The 20,277-nt window shown below is 36.5% G+C and overlaps 3 protein-coding genes across 8 annotated transcripts in view; 1 reads left to right on the top strand and 2 right to left on the bottom strand.

The window, feature by feature from the left end:
* pdgfab (platelet-derived growth factor alpha polypeptide b) overlaps nucleotides 1-20,277 on the top strand; it is a 679,118-nt gene that overhangs the window by 435,430 nt on the left and 223,411 nt on the right. The gene's annotated exons all lie outside the window — the stretch shown is intronic.
* Nucleotides 1-20,277, bottom strand: part of LOC147845529 (uncharacterized) — a 45,047-nt gene that overhangs the window by 6,836 nt on the left and 17,934 nt on the right. Inside the window, exons 1-2 of one of the 6 annotated variants that reach the window (XM_087244072.1) lie at nucleotides 6,537-7,465; nucleotides 2,596-2,652 (exon numbers count right to left, since the gene is read on the bottom strand). The exons of the other annotated variants lie outside the window; for them this stretch is intronic. Coding sequence (XP_087100198.1) covers nucleotides 2,596-2,652; nucleotides 6,537-6,666 — 187 coding nt within the window. The 5' untranslated portion in view covers nucleotides 6,667-7,465. Of the gene's footprint in view, nucleotides 1-2,595; nucleotides 2,653-6,536; nucleotides 7,466-20,277 lie in introns of those variants that run through there. 6 annotated transcript variants of the gene reach the window in all.
* Nucleotides 15,318-19,325, bottom strand: LOC101883507 (transmembrane protein 100). Its single transcript, XM_087244073.1, has 2 exons — nucleotides 17,350-19,325; nucleotides 15,318-17,094 (listed from the first exon to the last, which is right to left on the bottom strand). The coding sequence occupies exon 1, from the start codon at nucleotides 19,192-19,194 to the stop codon at nucleotides 18,808-18,810; it is 387 nt and encodes a 128-aa protein (XP_087100199.1). The 5' UTR covers nucleotides 19,195-19,325; the 3' UTR covers nucleotides 15,318-17,094; nucleotides 17,350-18,807.

The raw sequence follows: 20,277 nt of genomic DNA, 5'->3' as shown, positions 1-20,277 counted from the left end.
ATCAGAATGCAGTTTGGCTGTCTGGGCTGTCGCTGTATGGAGCTTCAAATGTGACAAAACAATATGAATTTGAATTGTGTTCATTTGAATTGTTGACAATAATAAAACTGAATATTATATGCAGTTAAAATAGACTTTGACTTTGAATTTCTTAACTTGGATTTTGAACATTGAACATTTTGAACATTGTTTTGAATTCCTAGACTGTAGAAATCCAGTTTGTAAAAGTCTTGATGTTTTCAAGATGAAGAAAATCAAAACAAAATCAATATCAAAACAATATTTCATTCCTTCATTCATTTTCTTGTTGGCTTAGTCCCTTTATTAATCCGGGGTCGCCACAGCGGAATGAACTGCCAACTTATCCAGCAAGTTTTTACGCAGCAGATGCCCTTCCAGCCGCAACCCATCTCTGGGAAACATCCACACACATATTCACTTACACACTCATACACTACGGACAATTTAGCCTACCCAATTCACCTGTACCGCATTTCCTTGGACTGTGGGGGAAACTGCAGCACCCGAAGGAAACCCACGCGAAGGCAGGGAGAACATGCAAACTCCACACAGAAATGCCAACTGAGCCGAGATTCGAACCAGCAACCCAGCGACCTTCTTGCTGTGAGGCGACAGCACTACCTACTGCACCACTGCCTCGCCAACAATATTTAATGGCATATCATATTCATTCATTCTCCTTCCGCTTAGTCCCTTAATTATCAGAGGTCGCCACAGCGGAATGAACCGCCAACTATTCCAGCATATTTTTACACAGTGTATGCCCTTCCAGCTGCAACCCAGTACTTGTAAACACCCATACACACTCCTTCATACACATACACTCATACACTACAGCCAATTTTGTTTCATATAATATTCAGTTTCATTAAACTACAATTGCCAATAATTCAAATAAACGCAAATCAAATTCAGATTGTTTTGTCATATTAGAAGCTACATGTTGTTGCAGGTTTAGGGACAGACATGTCAAGTGTTCAGGTGATAAAAGCAAGAGCCGTCAAAACACTCTTTCTGCATGTGCTTATTCAGTCCTATTAGCGTGTTCACTCATTGCTTTTCCTTCGGCTTAGTCCCTTAATTATTAGAGGTCACCACAGGGGAATGAACCACCAACTATTCCAGCATATGTTTTATGCAGTGAATGCCCTTCCAGCTGCAACCCAGTACTGGGAAACACCCATACACTCTCACATTCACACACTATGACCTATTTAGTTTATTCAATTCACCTATAGCGAATGTCGTTGGACTTGTGGGGGAAACCGGAGCACCCGGAGGAAACCCACGCCAACACGGGGAGAACATGCAAACTCCACACAGAAATGTCAACTGACTTGGCTGGGATGCAAACCTTCCTGCTGTGAGGCGACAGTGCTAACCACTGAGCCACCATGTTGCCCTATCTGAAGAGTATCTATTAAAAAATAAAGTAATTTTAAATGTAATGATTTGGAAAAAACAAAACTACATTTAAAATTCAAATGACAAAAAAACATTTATATATATATTTATATAGAAATGGCCCAGGAACACCCTAGCAACCACATACAGAACCATAGCAACTAAACTAAGCATTTTAATTGCATATAAACACCCTAGAAATACTCTAATTTTTGGCTAAAGTCTAGATGGGATACAGCTGCAGATACTCACATCAATAAAGCATCATTTCTGTAACACTGTACAACAATAAGTAATATTTTTACATTACTGTAATGGTTGGATTTAGGGTTGGGGTAGGGATAGATGTTAATAAAATACAATTTAATAGGTAATTTCATAAACAACATGAGTAATACTCAGTATAATTACTGTTTTTAGATTACTGTGATAGTTGGGTTCAGGGGGGTCAGTGTTGCCAGATTGGGCGGTTTTGAATTTGTTTTTGCTTGTAAAAAAAATGACATAGGCGGGTAGTGAATATTTGAGCGGTTTTGCAAAGGCAAAAGCCCCGGTCTTCACTTATAAACCTGTTATGATCTCCCAAAGAGATGCCATAACCCTGTTCTTCACATACTGTACAAATGCTTACAACAGTTGAGATCTCCCAATAAGAAAACACTCCCTCCTCAGCCTCTCAACTGGTTATTATAGCCTACATATTGTTGGGCTGTGCCTTTTATTTTTCAGTGGTTAGTTTCTGGGCTGGTATCAGTCAGCTACATCTGCCAAAACACTGATTGGGGTAGGGATAGACGTTAATAAAATACAATTTAATGGGTAATTTCATAAATAATATGAGTGATACTCAGTATAATTACTGCTTTTAGATTACTGTGATGGTTGAGTTCAGGATTGGGGTAGGCCTAGACGTTAATAAAATACAATTTGATGGGTAATTTCATAAATAACATGAGTAATACTCAGTATAATTACTGCTTTTACATTACTGTAATGGTTGGGTTTAGGATTGGAGTAGGGGTAGATGTTAAAAAATACAATTAATGCATAATTTAATAAATAATACAAATATTTCTTGTTAACTTCCAGCTGCAGCTGGAAGCACAAACCTAAATACTACTGTTCTATAAAAGAGAATATATTTATAGATCAATGCTAAATACTGCTTACCATCACCTTGGTAACCAGCTGCAACACACTCTGATGACAGAAACTCACATAATAATCCTGAATTCAGAAAAAAAAAGTCAAATGATTCATAGTAAAAACAAGTTAACATTTCTAGATATTAAAACAAAAAGGCCACTTATTTGCTCTAGTTGCCCAATAAATATTGAACTAATATATTAGTCAGTTTCATGTATAGAAATGTTAAATAAAGAAATGTTAAATATATGCACAGTAAAAGTCAGAATTATTAGCCCCCCTGTTTTTTTTCTGCCTAACAGAGAGAAGATTTCTGATAATGTCTGATAATATTTTTTCTTCTAGAGAAAGTCTTATTTGTTTTATTTCGGCTAGAATAAAAGCTTTTTTTTTAATTTTTTGAACATCATTTTAAGGTCAAAATTATTAGCCCCTTTAAGTTATACATTTTTTCGATAGTCTACAGAACAAACCATCGTTATACAATAACTTGCCTAATTACCCAAACCTGCCTAGTTAACCTAATTAAACCTATAAATGTCACTTTAAGCTGTATAGAAGTGTCTTGAAAAATATCTAGTCAAATATTATTTACTGTCATCATGGCAAAGATAAAATGAATCAGTTATTAGAGATGAGTTATTAAAACTATTATGTTTAGAAATGTGTTGAAAAAATATTTTCCGTTCAGAAATTGGCGAAAAAATAAACAGGGGAGCTAATAATTCTGACTTCAACTGTGTGTATGTGTCTCATTTTACTTTTATTAGTAATGATAACAATACAAATCAGTCACACTTTACTTTATTGTATTATTAACACTTATTCACACTATTAACAAACCATTAATAAACCAGAACTTTTTTTAAAATGAGCTGAAATAACACAAATCTTGAGTTTTTTTTAAAGGAACAACTCAATCATTTTAAGTTCAATCCACCAAAATTTGTGAAAACTTATGACAAAACTTAATTCCTTCACATTGTCCTAACACAAATCGATTGTGTGGAACCCGGCAGCTTTCACACTGTAGTAGTTGGGTTTAGGTTTTGGATTAGGGATGTAGAATAAGCTCTTACTTTCTAAGTGTTAATAAACAGTTAATATCCTAATAACAATCATGGTCGGTGCTTTTGAAAACACTATTGGTTGGGTTTAGGGAAGAAGGAGGGTTGGTCAGTCAGTCAATCAACAGCGGCCTCTGGTAGATTTACGCGAGAACAGCAGGCAAGAATGGCACTAGCAAGAGTCATTTGAGATCTCTAAAATGATCCACAACTCTAGTGAATTAGCAAAAACTGCAAAATAACGTAGCTCCTGGGACGTATTTGGCACTCTCCACAAATGTATATAGTGGTACGCTTTCAAAATGAGCCTGGGTTGAATAGGTACTAGTGTGAATTGTTCCACTCTAAAATAGCTGGAGTGTTAAACTAAAGTGTTTCCTTAAAATCTTAAGGCAATACTCCCAAAACGATTTTATTTTTGTAGAAAAAGAGGAGCTTTTATCACTACTCAATTAACAGGTTACAGTGGAGCGAAACGTGCCCTATTTTTAAAAGCCGCCCTCTTTTCTCAGCGCTGGGAGAGGAAGCAGTTGTGCTGAAGAAGGCAGGAAAGGGAGCCGCTGTAATTGATCGGAGAGTTCAGCGTCCAGCCGTGCTCAAGACTGGGCGGATCGCAGAGGGAAAAACGCTTCACTGCCAGCATTCCTGTAATCTAGCCTGACCATCACTCGCCTCCTGTGGCCTTTTCCCCTTTTCCCTAAATCAACCTGTTTCCTGCTCCAGCATTCACACGCTAGCTGGAGCTCGGGAAGGCCCGGGACGCTCCGTTTGGGAGCAATTACCTGTGGCTTGGTAAAGTGCTAGAGTCCATTTGGGAAGTGGAAAAGCGAGAGGATGCAGTAAGAAAGAGACTCGGGTTGGTAATGGATTTCTCACGCGGTAGAGATGATAACAGCACTGTATCGATCCTGAGGAAAGTGCTTTTGTAATGTCTGATTAATAAATGTAGGGGGAAAAAAAGTATTGTGGATCCGATTACTTATGTCATGTACTTTTCAAACAGTATTGCAAATGCAGGAGTGAGACTGGAAAAGTTAAAGTGAACATATAATATATACAGCGGGGAAAATAAGTATTCCTAAAATTGCTGATGACTTGACGTTTTCCTTGGATGTTTGTAACAACTAAAGAAATCCATATTTGCACAAAGAAAACAAATCTAATTAGTTTACAAATGAAGTTATGTGTAATAACATGAAATGACACAGGGAAAAAGGGTTGAACACATGAAGAAAGGGAGGCGTGGAAAGACATGGAAAGCCCAGACAGCAGCTGAAATTTCTCAGTAGTTCTTCAGCATCTTCTGCCTTTCGTTAGTGTAAATGAATGTGAGCTGCTTCAGTCCAACATCTACATTAGCAGGAGGATGAAGATGAAACCAGAATGAACATTTCAGCAAGACAATAGCTTTGTTTCCATCCACCTATTTTATGCGCATTTTCATTTTGCAAATGCGCATAAACAACTTATGCGCCTAACTGGGTAGGATAAACTTTTTATTCGATAAGAAAAGATGCGTATAAACTGCGATGGACACACTTTTACCGCACAAACTCCAGCATGCGCATTAAAAAAGGTCATGTGATTTTGTTAAGAGATCATGTGATGCTTAAAATGTGTGTGAATGGACAAAACGTCAGGCTGAGCACTTTATAAAACATCTGAAGTGTTGTTTTGGTCATTTTGAAACACCTTACCATTTCAGTTATTATATTATTAATGACCTCCAGAATCAAGAGCGCCTGTGCTTTGCGTCTGACACCTTCAACCGCCACTGCGCGCTCACTGCTTGTCAGGATTGTCTTCTGAGGCGGATTCATTTAGAAAAGATTGATGCAGCTTCTCCTACTGCAGCAAATGCAGTTTTTACTGTTGATATTTGGCGCCAGTTAATCAGGAAGTGACGATTTTGTTCGCTTTGACTAGTCGGATGGAAAAGATGCTTCATTCGCACAACTTTTATGCGATAATCCAGCTTTGCGCATAAAGTTTATTCGCATTTTTGGATGGAAACATAGCTATTAATGCAAAACACAGCCAAGAAAACTCTTAAATGTTTTCAGAGAAAGAAAATCAAGCTGTAGAATGGCCCAGCCAATCACCTGACCTGAATCCAATAGAAAATAGAAAATTAAAGATTTGATAGATGAATTCTTGCTGATTTCTTATATTATATATATATATATATATATTTTTTTTTGTATGTTTGTCGCACTTTAATGTTTCAGATCATCAAACTAATTTAAATATTAGTTAAAGATAACAAGTAAACACATCATGCAGTTCTTAAATAAACATTTTCTTTTATAATTATTATTAGGGGAAAACGAAATACAAAACTACATACGTAGTATTGTGTGAAAAAGTGTTTGCCCCCTGAACCTTCCTTTAGCAAGAACTGCAGTCAAGCATTTTCAATTACTTGCAATGAGTCTGTTACAGCGCTGCGGAGAAAATATGGTGGTTGGGTTTTGGAGCATGAACCGCCTTTTTGAGGTCATGCCACAGCATCTCAATTGGATTCAGGTCAAGACTCATTCTAGGCTCATTCTAAAAAACGTACCGCTATATACATTTCTGGAGAGCGCCAAATACATCTGAGCTACGTTTTTTTTTTTTTTTTTTCAGTTTTTGTTTTTGCAAATCTACCAGAGGCAGATGTGTACACTTTTTCAGATCTCAAATTTCCCTCACGAGTGCCACCCAACAAATAGTGTTTTCAAAAGCACAGATTGATCCGATCACCCACTTCCCCAAATCCAACCGCAGTGTTTTATTAAGCAATCCAGAAAAAGAGAAGCCCTCTCCTGATTTTTTACCACGTTTTAAAATTTTACCACATTCTCACCCTGTTATTTACTTGATTTTTTTATTTTTTGGCTTCTATTTTTGTCTTACCCGCCTTCTGGAACCGGTCTTTGCCAGACTTGAACCCTGTCATCTTGGTCAACTCCTCTCTGCGTTTCAAGTATGTCGATGTAAATGGCGAGCTACTGGATAAACTGGTACCATCGGGAAAGCCGCCCATACGGAGGTAAGCAGTCAGCAGGTAAGCGAGAAAAGGAAGAGTGTCATACCGCCCCGTAGCATTTGTTTTGAAAACGAAATGCAGCCATACATACTTCTGGCTAAATAATTCTCAGTCTCCAAAAATACATATAGGGCTACGTTTTCAGAATGAGCCTATCTTGGGACGTTGACTAGGCCACTCCAAAGTCTTTATTTAGTTTTTCTTCAGTAATTCAGAAGTGGACTTGCTGGGGTGCTTTGGATCCTTGTCCAGAATCTCAATCGGATTAAGTTCAGGACGTTGACTAGGCCACTCCAAAGTCTTTATTTTGTTTTTCTTCAGCTATTCAGAAGTGGACTTGCTGGTGTGCTTTGGATCCTTGTCTAGAATCTCAATTGGATTGAGCTCAGGACGTTGACTAGGCCACTCCAAAGTCTTCATTTTGTTTTTCTTCAGCCACTAAGAAGTAGACTTGCTGGTGTGCTTTGGACCTGCTGCAAAACCCAAGTTCGCTTAAGCTTGAGGTCACTAGCAGATGTCCAGACATTCTCCTTCAGGACATGTTGGTGCACAGCAGAATTCATGCTTTCATTTATCGCAGCAAATCCTCCAGGTCCTGGAGCAGCAAAAAAGCCCCAGACTATCACATTACTACCACCAGCACACTTAAGTGTTGGTATAATCTTATTTTTCTGAAATGTGATGTCTTTCTTTTAGCCCCTCAAGCTTGTCATCACAAAAAAATATCTAACAGCAGATCTTTGGTGGTTAGAACTGAAGGATTTCTCATGTGAAAACACACGCAGCACACTCGTGTGTCCAGTAGATGGAGTCTCTGACTGAAACCCCCTTCAGCTGACAGCAGGGATTATTCGCTACATGCTTTTGGATTTACAAATCGAGATTGTTTTTCCATTGGCCGTGGCTGTGACGTCCAAGTCACTTATCTCAGATTTAACACTTGGCCTGCAAAAAAACAGGCAGCCCATAGGAGTTGAACGCAAGAGCGGTTCATTCAGGTTGATAAAACATCATCTATTCTGCTAGTTTCAAACATTTCGAGCTGTGGAGGTATCAAAAGCGTCAGTGTTTGTTTCCTGTTCGCAAGCCTGTGGCCAAACAAAATCACGTTCAAAGCTCAAACTTCATTACGTTTTTTTTTTGGAGATGTGCACACATGCAGAGAGAAAGAGAGAAGCAGCATTACAGAGAGAATCCCTGTGACTCATTCTGTCTCTCTCTATTTTTTTTTTCTCTCTCTGAAGATATTTATAGATCTGCCTGCAGGGCTAGAGTTAGCCATATAGATCAACCAGAAACAAAAGCCGAGGGGAGAAGCTATTACATTTTTACACACAAACACCCCTCAGGGCTCAACACGATATAGATATGCCGCATCCACAGTTGAAGTTAAAATTATTAGCCCACCTGAATTATTAGCCCTCCTAAATTTTTGCCCTCCTGAATATTTTTTTCTCCAATTTCTGTTTACCGGAGAGAACACATTTCTAAACATTAGTTTTAATACCTCATCTCTTATAACTAATAACTAATAACATTATCTTTGCCATGATAACAGTAAATAATAGTCGACTAGATATTTTTCAAGACACTTCTATACAGCTTAAAGAGACATTTAAAGGTTTAACTAGGGTAATTAGGTTAACTAGGCAGGTTAGGGTAATTAGGCAAGTCATTGTATAACAATGGTTTGTGCTGTAGACAGTTTAAAATATATATATATATATATCGCTGAAGGAAACTAATAATATTGACCTTAAAATATACATATCTTTAAATTAAAACTGCTTTTACCCTAGCCGAAATAATAGCTTTAATAAGGCTTTCTTTATAATATAAAGTATTATAATAAATTAGAAAATAGGAATAGAAAAATTCCTTGCTCTGTGAAATATCATTTAGGAAATATTTGGGGGGGGGGGGAACATAATGTTTAACAGAGCAAGGAAATTTTCACAGTATGTCGGATAATATTTTTTCTTCTGGAGAAAGTCTTATTTGTTTTATTTCGGCAAGAATAAAAGCAGTTTTTAATTTTTTAAAAACTATTTTTGGGACAAACTTATTAGCCCCTTTAAGCTATTTTTTTTTTCGATAGTCTACAGAACAAACCATTAATATACAATAACTTGACTAATTACATTAACCTGCCTAGTTCACTTTATTAACCTAGTTAAGCCTTTAAATGTCACTTTAAGCTGTATAGAAGTGTCTTGAAAAATATCAAGTAAAATATTATTTACTGTCAACATAACAAAGATAAAATAAATCAGTTATTAGAAATGAGTTATTAAAACTATTATGATTAGAAATGTGCTGAAACAATCTTTCCTCCTTTAAACAGAAATTGGGGAAAACCACAAAAAAAAAAAAAAAAAAAACAGAGGCGCTAATAATTCAATTCAGACTTCAACTGTATATATATATATATATATATATATATATATATATATATATATATATATATATATATATATATATATATATATATATATATATATATATATATATATATATATATATATATATATATATATATAGTTCCAAAGGCTATATGTGTTTACTTTTTACACCAAATTTTAGTTTAGTTGTTTACTATTAGGCCTATGCATTTTTATTAATATTATTATATATTTTTTTTAAATAAATGACACTGTGAAAGTACCCTCTTTTCTGTGTATGACTTTTTCCCCTCCTTTCCCCAAATATTTTTAAGTTGTTTGTCTCTGTTGATATCTCTGACAACTTTTAGCATATTTTCTAACAAAATAGAACGTATTTCTTTAAAAATATACACTACCTGACAAAAGACTTGTCGTCGATCCCACTTGTAAGAGCAATAAATAATAACTTGACTTCTAGTTGATCATATGGAAAAGTGGCAGAAGGTCGATTTTTCCCCTGAATCATCTGTTGAACTGCATCCCAATCATCACCAATATTGCAGAAGACCTATTGGACCCAAGATTCTTGTAGAAATCAGAAAGTTTGGTGAAGGAAAAATCATGGTTTGGTGTTCCATTCAGTATGGGGGCATACAAGAGAGCTGCAGAGTGGATGGCAACATCAACAGCCTGAGGTATAAAGACATTTGTGCCGCCTATTACATTACAAACCACAGAAGAGGGCGAACTCTTCAGCAGGATAGTGCTCCTTCTCACACTTCAGCCTCCACATCAAAGTTCCTAAAAGTAAAGTAGATCAAGGTGCTCCAGGATTGGCCAGCCCAGTCACCAGACATAAACAGTATTGAGCATGTTTGGGGTAAGATGAAGGAATACCCCCAAAGAATCTTGATAAACTCTGGGAGTCCTGCAAGAACGCTTTCTTTGCCATTCCAGATGACTTTATTCATTTTGAGTCATTGCTGAGACGTATGGATGCAGTCCTCCAAGCTCATGGGAGATCTTTTTCCACTGCACCATGACTTTATAATCTAAGCTGTACATTATTATAAATGACAAGACTTTTGTCTAAGCAATGTCAGATCTTACTGTTCTAACTAAATAATAAAAAATTAAGGCATGATCATATTTTATTTTGGTGAAATTAGTGTAATCTAGAGGTCTTTGCCTTATATAAACCACTTCTGATACCAAATGATCAACTAGAAGTCAAGTATTTATTTATTGTTCATAAAACTTGGGTAGGCGACAAGACTTTTGCCAGATAGTTTAAACTAACATGTGCACTTTAAAATGCTAAAATCATGTCGGCGAAAAAAAAACCCTCTTATACTGTCAAATGACACAACAAAATAAATTAAAATGACACATCGATAAACTATTTGACATAACAGTTCTTTATTAATACAGCTTTCCAAAAAGTCCTTTTAATACGAATATAAATGTAAAAATATAAATAACTAATATTTACATCACTGTACTTTGACACAGAATACAGATTTTGGCATTAGTTTGCCTCCAGCTTAAGAGAGAAAAAGCATTCGGAAAAACACGCTCTCCGAACCTAGAGAGGTAGATTTACTCTTTCTCCATCCAAAAAAAAAACCAGCAGGACAGCGATTCATTCACAGCTCACTCATTCACAACACCTCCGCCACGCTCAGCTTTAAACAAGAGCGCTCTTTGAAGAACAAAAACCGCATGGACAGGCCAGAACAATCAGGTGGATTTATGTACAGCAGAACGTGATAAATAAAGAAACAGCGTTCATTTATAGGGGCCGATATAAGCATTCCACGCATGCATTGGTGGCAAATTGCACAATTCTGTCAATGTAGTTAAACCCCTCCTTCCAGCTCTTGTAAAAAAAAAAAAAAAAAAAAAAAAAAAACAGGCTGGGGGAAATCTGGAGGAAATCAAGCGAACAACTACTTCCAGATATGCATGGAAACAATCAGATGGAAGAAAAAAAACGATAAAAGGATTCTGCATTCATGCACTTTCTTTTTTAATATCAACAATAAACATGTAAATGCGCTGCACTTGCTTCAGTGTTGACGAAAAAATATCTAAAAATCTTTTTTCTTGTTATAATGTTTAAAGATTGTTCAATTATACATAAAAACATTTAAAAAAATTAAACAAAAAATCAGGCTACCTTATTTTTTTTTTGTTAAAATTAATAAACTTTTTTTTCTATATGGCCTAGTCAAAGACCTTACCTTAATCTAATTGAGATTCTGAACAAGAATCCAAAGCACTCCTGCATGACCAATTTTTGAATGGATGAAGAAAAACAAAATGAAGACTTTGGAGTGGCCTAGTCAAAGTCCTGACCCGAATAATTAACAAACTAATTATTCAAATTTTATTTTTTAGAATAAAATGAACTTGTATTAATCAAACTTTCTAAAAATAAAAAGGTAAACCTGATTAAGCTATAAAAATAAGTTCAAGTAACATAAAGACATTTGTAGTCGTGACTTTGTCATATCCTTTTTTTTTCAGTGTGCACAGCATAAATGAGAATATCTCCTTTGAATATAAAGATTTTAATCTATTTCTAAGTGAATACACATGATATATATTTGATGCATTCAAACAATGCATCAAACAAATCGAAATATGATTGTTGCTGCTTGTTCATACACTAAAAAAAAAGCTATTCAGAGATGATTCCTTGGATTTACTAAATTTTTTACGTGAAGTGGTTGTAAACAATTTATTTGTGTTGAATTTAAGCAAACAAATTAATTTGAACATTAATAAACTTAATTTGTTTGTTTAAATTCAACACAAATAAATTGTTTGCAACAGTTCTGCATGAAACACTTTTTTCAGTGTACTTATTTGCAATGAACCAACAGAACTCTTGAGGGTTTTTAGGGACAACTTAATTGTTTTATGTTCAGTCCACTTAACGTTGTTAAAACGATTATGTTAACTCAATTAGTTTGTGTTGGGACAACATGAAGAATTGTAAAACAAACCGGGTTTCCACACAATTCATTCACATTGTCCGAACACAAACCGATTAAATAAACAAATTAAAGTGAATTGAACATAAAATAATCAAGTAGTCTCATAAAAACCTAAAGAACTGTGTGTTTTTTTAGCTCATTTTATAGAAGTATATATCTTTTATATATATTTTGAGTGTAAAAATATCTAAATTAATCATTTCAAAGAGATAAGTGTACTCATTTATGCTGGGCACTGCATCGAAATGTTACAAAAAAATTAATGTTTTTAAAGGCTTTGCCTGAAAATATGTCTTTAAATCTTACACTGATGTTCTATTAAATAAATAAAAGACATTTTAAGAATTATTAGGTATTTTCTTCAGCAAAAGCAAGGCGAAACTGCATTTCTTTCCTCTCTCTCTTTTTTTTTACGGGTGCATCACGTTTTCCTGATGACTCAGATCTGAACGTCTGATCGTGCAAACAGCTATCTCGAATTACTTGCTTTTCCATGATACAATCAGACGCTCCATTAGGGTCGCTCACTGACATATATCCCAGGAGATCTCATCTGGTCCCTTTTCCCACTTCAACACTCCGTCCCTGATTTAACGCTATGTAGCCTGAATCTAGTTGAGGAGAGCAGTGTTTAAAATGCAGCCGGAAACACTAGTTGCTCTCCCGTTTCGTAGCACGCTGTGAAAGAAGGCAATCTGTTTCTGTAAAGGGACGAAAACCACATTCTGGTGTGAAGCAATTAAAAGCGCTTAAGGAGGCACAGGCAGCTTTACGGCACGTACATCAGTCAACAAAAAAGGCACTGTGTTTATGCTAAGCCATGTGGTCTGACGTCACTGTTATAAATCAATTCCACCTGGACATGCCACGCACACGCATTCACTTCACGTGTGTTTCCAGTTAAAATACTCTCAAAAACAAACTTGGATGTTAGGTTAGTATCTCAATATATAAATTGAGGGCAAAATATTAAGCTTTGTGCTCAGACTGCAGTGATTTTTACATCTGTGCTCTTATACTGAATGTTGACAATCCTTTGATTTCTATAAATAAATTTAGACCAAAAAACAACAGAGATGTTAAAGAAAAACTACCCTTTTTAGGGGAAATAGGCTCATTTTTTCAAATCCCCTAAAGTTAAAGAGTTGACCATTTTTGAATCCACTCAGACGATCTCATTTTAGCTTAGCTTAGCATAGATCATTGAATCGGATAAGACCATTAGCATCATTCTCAAAAATTGACAACCAAAGAGTTTCAATAATTTTTCTATTTATATATATATATATATTTACAGAAGAGTAAAGCTTTAAATAGGAAAGTTATCAAAAAAATCTTTGTATTTTTTAAAAATTGCTAATGGTCTAATCCAACTCAATGATTTATGCTAAGCTAAGCTAAAAGTACTCTCGCCATACCTGAACAGCTGAAAAAAAATCAAACAGCTCAAAAAAGGTTTAAACCCTAGTTTAACTCTAGGAGAGCTGTAAAATGAGTAAAAAGTGGAGTGTTTCCTTAACACAACTGAGGAACGCTATGAAAGAGCAATGAAATCTTCCTCTGAGTTCAACTAGTTCGAGGTCAGCACATATGCTAACCAGTTACTGCTTTAAAAATAGCCTTTTTTTCCCCCAAGTACTCAAGGTTGTTAATTCTCTATGTTTTGCAAATGGATCTTCTAATTCAGTCCTTGCTCAAAATTTCTAGATTGATAAGCTTTATGTAAAAAGAAATGGGTATTAATCTTTGAATCTTTTAGCTTAGCTTAGCATAGATCATTGAACCGGATTAGACCATTAGCATCATTCTCAAAAATTGACAATAAAAGAGTTTCAATAATTTTTCTACTGAAAGCTTGACTCTTCTGTATTTACAACAGGTTAGATCGTCAGCAAAAGTCGTAAAGTTGCTATTTTATAGGCCGAAAAAAAAAAGCTAGGAATTATATGGTTATTCTGGCGTAAAAATCAAGGAAATTTGCTGCCGTATCATGGCGTAAAAATACTATGCAGCTTCTGAAAACAGGCTAACAAATAGATAGTCTCCATGTATATCTACAGAAGAGTTAAGATTTAAATAGAAAAGCTATCAAAACTCTTTTTTGAATTTTTAAAAAATTAGATGCTAATGGTCTAATCCGATTCAATGATTTATGCTAAGCTAAAAGTGCTTTCGCCAGACCTGAAGAGCAGCTGAATAGATTCAAAAATGTTACAACTCAACTGTTTAAACTGTAGGAGAGTTGTAAAATGAGTAAAAAGTGGTGTGTTTTTTAAACACAACCGAGGAACGCAATGAAAGAGCAATAAAATCTGCATCTGGGTTCGATATGCTAACATATGCTAACCACTAACCACTTCAAAAATAGCTTTTTTTCCAAGTACTCAAGGTTGTTAATTTTTATGTTTTGCAAGTGTATCCGCAAATCCACTCCTTGCTCAAAACATCTCGATTGATAAGCTTTATGTAAAAAGAAATTGGGTATCTTTGACTCTTTTAGCTTAGCTTAGCATATATTATTGAATCACATTAGACCATTAGCATTCTCAAAAATTGACTACCAGAGTTTCAGTAATTTTTCTAATTAAGGCTTTGCTCTTCTGTCATTACATCATGTACTTTAGACTGAAAATGAAAAGTTGCTATTTTCTAGGCCGATATAGCTAGAAACTATAATCTTATTCTGGCGTAATAATCAAGGAACTTATCATGGCTGAAGCAGTCGTAATGATATTGCAACAGGCCAACAAATAGACAGACTTCATGTACAACTACAGAAGAGTCAAGCTTTAAACAGGAAAATGATCAAACCAACTTTTACATTTTTTTAAAAGTGAGATGCTAATGGTCTAATCCGATTCAATTATGTATGCTAAGCTAACCTAAAAGTGCTCTTGCCAGACCGGGAGAACAGCTGGATGGATTCAAAAATGTTAAAACTCAACTGTTTAACTATTGGTTCATTGTTTACTGTTTGTTTGTTTGTTTATATTTTAACTCTAAAAAGTGTAGTGTTCCTTTAATACTTAAGCACAACTGAGGAACGCTATGAAAGCGCAATAAACTGTCCTCTGGGTTCAACTGAGGTCAGCACATAACCACTAAATGCTTCAAAAGTAGTACTCAAGTACTCAGGGTTCTTAATTCTCTCTCTTTTGCACATGGAGCCTTTAAATCCACTCAAAACATCTCAATCAATACGCCTAATGTAAAAAGAAATGGGTATTAACCTTTAAATTGGTATGAATAGTTTTTTTTTTTTGTCCCTCTTCAAATTGCACTGTACGGAGAGTGTTTCTGAGTGTTCAAAGGATTTACGAGACCTCTGAAAGATAAACTTTCCCAGAAAGGAAAATTCTGTCATCATTTGCTCACGTGTTGTGTCAAATTGCTTTCCTTTGGCTGTGGAACATATAAAAGATTTAGCTTTTTTTTCATTAGTGCTATTTTGGAGCCTACTGAGCTTTGCAATGATAAGCAAGTCAGAGATACATGTTTGTAACAGCATGAAGTTCCCATTTACACTGCATAAAAGCTTTTGTTTCTTAGATGTTTTGTCTTGTTTCTAGTCCAAATACCTAAAATGACTTAAATCAAGAAGCATTTTCTTGACAAGCAAAAAGTATTGTCTTGTTTTAAGACACAATAAGTCAAACTTCTGCTTGTTTTTTCCTTAAAACAAGAAAATAATCTGCCAATGTGGTACGCAAATTAATCAGAATGTCAAAATGAATAACAAGATTATTTTGCTTATGCCATTGGTAGATTATTTAGCTTGTTTAAAGGAAAATCTCACTTAAATTTGGCAAATTATTTCTGAAAACAAGAGAATATATTTTGCTCGTCTAGAAAAAGCTTCTTGATTTAAGGAGTTTTAGATATTCAGACTAGAAATAAGACAAAAACTATTATTTTAGTGTAGAAATCATACAGCAATATATATGCAATTTCAGATCTGACATAGAAGTTCAGATTTTTATATTTCACATATAATAATAACAGTAATACATTTGATTTATAACACACTTCGTATTCAAAGAGAATCCAAAAGTGCTAAAAGTTAAATCAGAGGCTGTTCTAAAAATATAACTTTAGTCCCACATATATAATATTTATGTCATATTTATTACACATATATTAGCTATAATTTCGCAATATCCCATATAAAAATATATCTTCATATATTTTAGCAATAATTTTAGATAAATATATGCTCATATATGCAGCCATACATCACTTTTAAGTATATGGCTTGAGTAAAATGATGACAGAACTTTCATTTTTAGGTCCACTGTGCCTTTAATTGACCATCCGCTACCCACCCATTGTATCCATAACAAAACGTGCCAAACGCTTCCCAGATCAAGGCAGTGTAAATAAGCAGTATTCCCATTGTGAAAACGGATGTAAGTTCCAGCCTTTGTGGACACTGACCAGGTCAAAACGACGACATATTTACGTTTCTTTTTTTTTTTTTTTTTAAGGGGGGGGGGGGGTGACTTGCCAAAATAGCTGAGTTTGAGTTTTAAAGCTGACACTGGAAAAGGAAAAAAAAAAAAGAAGAGACAGAGGGCTAAAACAGAGCTCAGGTACTGTACCATGCTATCAAGGCACTGGAACAAAAGCAAAACTGACACTTTTGACTTCTCATGTACCCTTTGTAGCGTTTTTTTTTCTCCCCCTAGTAATCCTGTAATCTGTCAGACAGGAAATGAATTTTCTTTTCAGGCTGTCTCAGAACAAAAGGCCCCTCGGCTTGCTCGCCTTTTTTTAAACAGTGTCATTATAACATTCCTCTGTGGTTGATTTTCCAAATACCGACTATATGAGCTCCTTGAAGGGTCCAGAATTTGGACTTCTCAAGAAGTCACACACACACTCTCCAATGCAAAACTCTCTACACTGCGTAAGCGCAGAGTTAAAAAGTATAAAAAGAGTTTTATGTCCTCAATATCAGGGGTCTCATTTATAAAAACTTAGTGTATTCACTCAATGTTTTTTTTTTGTCCTGCTTGTTCAAACTACTTATTTAAAATGAGCTGAAACAACCCAATTCTTAAGGTTATTTTGGGGACAACTTAATTGTTTTATGTTCAATCTACTTAAACTGGTACTTAAACCATTTGTGTTGAGACCAGGCATTTTTTTAAGTGTAAAAACCTTCCAACACTGTAATTCCTGTTGTCCCAACACATCGATTAAGCTAAAGCAACAAATCTAAGTAGTTTGAACATAAAACTATTAAGTTGTCCCCAAAAAACCTTAAGAATTGTGTTGTTTCAGCTCATTTCAGCTTGAACAAGCAGCAAACATACTATTTTTGAGTGTAAAAGTAAACGTACGCCAGAATAAATGTTCATTTATTTATTCATCTCTCATACGATCATTTAAAGTGACTCAGTGAAGTCAATATTTATTGGTAAATTAAGAGTATAAATTTTCAAATTTGGTTTCTTTTTCTTTTTAGGTAATTTTTTTAAGCGTATTCCATGTATATAAATGAGACCCCAGGTGCTGCACCCTTGTCCTAAATCATTAGAGGCTACGATTGACAGAGAGTTGACAGCGTAAGAGGCTGAACAGGTGTTTTGTCTCTCTATTCCATCCATCCCACACACACACAAGCTGGTATTTGGTGGATTAGGAGGATTCTCCATAGGCGTAATTTGTTTTATAATGTAAAAAAACACTACCCCTTAACCTTACAGGAGAACTGTGGCTGTCTGTTGAATGTCAAAAGACCCCATTAAGTATGATTTTTAAGCATTTTTTAACGCGAGGACCTCATAATCAACCTCAGTGTTGTAATATCTCGGTCGCAAGTCAAAATGAAGTGAGTTTTTTCCTTAAAACAAGCAAAATAATCTGCTAATGGAGTGAGCAAATGTATTGTTATGCCTAGGTAATACCAAATAATGTTGGTATACCTAGGTCATACCATACCATGAGTCAAAATCAAGTGAGCTTTTCCTTCAAACAAGCAAAATAAGCTGCCAATGGGGTGAGCAAACGTGTTGTCATACCTAGGTAGTACCAAACAATGTTGTAATATCTAGGTCATACCATACCATAAGTCAAAATCAAGAGAGCTTTTCTTTAAAACAACCAAAATAATCTGACGTCAAAATGAAAAATATGCGATATATTATGTCAAAATGAAAATAAACAAGATTATTTTGTTTGCTTTAAGGTAAAACTCCCCCACATCATAATAAAATGTATGCCCTTGTAAACCACCAAAACCAGCACACACACACACACACACACACACACACACTCAGATGCATTCTCGACCTCTCCAGTCCGCGCTTTTTTCCCTCCCATCCTGATCCGCAGCTGCCGGTTGAAGCCAGCAGACACAGGTTCAAGTTCCACTCAGGGTAAAAAAGCTCCCACATTGCTACGGTGTCACTGGGACGGGTGAATGACGTGCGACAGTGACGGAGGTGAACTCCTCTTTCGTGGCGGTGTCCGATTGCTGGCCCGCTTCTTCAGGAATGCAGGAGACTGACAGCGGCACTGACGGCAGCAGTGGCTCCGGGAGCAGCTCGCAGTTCGTGTTAAGTGTCCTGTGTGTGTGTGTGTGTGTTTGTGTTGTTTTGATACCAGACACCTGCTGAGCGACGGCAAACTGCATGTGTGACTCCCTCCGATGAACCCTCAATGCCGTTTTGGAGCCTGTCCTCAAATACCTGAAGATCTCGGTGCACCTCAAAAGAAAAGGGTCTGTTTTATCCAGCTTTGAGGCGCTCTCAGAGCGGACACTGTTCGGAGCTGAAGGAACCCCCTTCCTTCTTTTTCCTGCGCTTCTTCTTGTGGACCGTCCAGCAAGCCGTGGCCATCAGTACCAAGACAAGACCCACGATCAGCAGGATCACAGACACCACTTTAGTCTGCGGGAGATCATTATAGGTGTATGTCACCCCCGTTCCAGCAACTCCAATCACCAGTGAGATGATCCCAAAAGGAAAGATGCAGCGGTACCAGGACTTCTCCATCCCTCCCGTAGCCTGCGAGAGTCTCTCAAGAGATGACAGGACCTCTGGGACTTTGGGTCCTCCTTCTTGTGACTGGCTTTCCAAGGTTGGAGCCGCCGTTGTCTGCGGTTGACAGGTGAAATGGCCTGTGGTACATCCCATTTTATGGTCTGGGACACAACAGAAGCAATGCACTGTAGATGCAAAAGCAATTCAGGCAAGGCAGACGAAGAGATCTTGCTGAGTTTATCAATGCCTCGGTGCTCTGCTTTGTATGAGCATGTTGAAGACTCGAGCAGACAGAATGAGCGCTGATATATATGCAGCCAGAAGGAGAGGCGGGGTCAAGCTGCAGAGGGAGCAGCCCAGAGCTTCTGATTGGATGACTTAAGGCGTCATAGCATGAGAGCAAGCAGGAAGGAGGTGTAAGGGGGGGTTAGGGGGAGGGGTGGAGTTAACCATTCAAGCTCTGTTCAGTAAAATCCACCCACTCCTTCTCTATTCTCTGTGCTGTGCATCTTAGTGGCTAGGTACGGAGATGGAAATACTATTTTTGTTGCTCATTAAAATAAGGAGATTTCTAGATTGATTTATTCAGGAATCAAAGCCACATGTGGTGCAACATTTAACCTGACAGCATGGCAGAGCGCATGCCGGCAAATTACTGATGGATCCACTCGCGCATGGGCCCTGCAGCGCACCCACGCACTTTTGGCCTCCCACGCCGCACACTAACACCAAACGCTGCCAAGCGCTTGATAAGAGGGGCTCCGAGCGGATGTCCATTTTTTTAAATCCTACCAAGCATTTTCAACCTCGCGGCTGCTTGTGCACTGGAGGGAGAATCTATTTAGAAAAGAGTGAGGGAGCGAGAGAGACTGTAAGCACCCACAGTGTCATTATCATGTGAAATCATTTTGCCCATTTATAGGGAGGCAGCACTGACAGACAATGAGGCGTGACGATTTGTGCTTTGTGACGACAACAATGGGTGAACTGCACGTCATACATCATTTCCCGGGACGTTTGAATTAGTACGGTTTTTAAAAATCCATTTGCATTTTACAACTCGAAATCCCTATCCTAACCAAAGGGAAACAACCAAGCATGTGCACATATTTATATTGTTTTATTGATGCACTTTATATTAAGTGGCCTTAACTAATCTGTACTTCAACTGAAATTATTATAATTCGTTACAATGTACTTATTATGTGCTTATACATGTTTCTGCATGATTAAACA

The sequence above is a fragment of the Danio rerio genome, chromosome 3 (genome assembly GCF_052040795.2).
Source record: "Danio rerio strain M-AB ecotype USA chromosome 3, GRCz13ab, whole genome shotgun sequence".
Taxonomy (NCBI): domain Eukaryota; kingdom Metazoa; phylum Chordata; class Actinopteri; order Cypriniformes; family Danionidae; genus Danio; species Danio rerio.
Note: the sequence above shows the minus strand (reverse complement) of the source record. Positions and strands in the feature narration are given on the sequence as shown.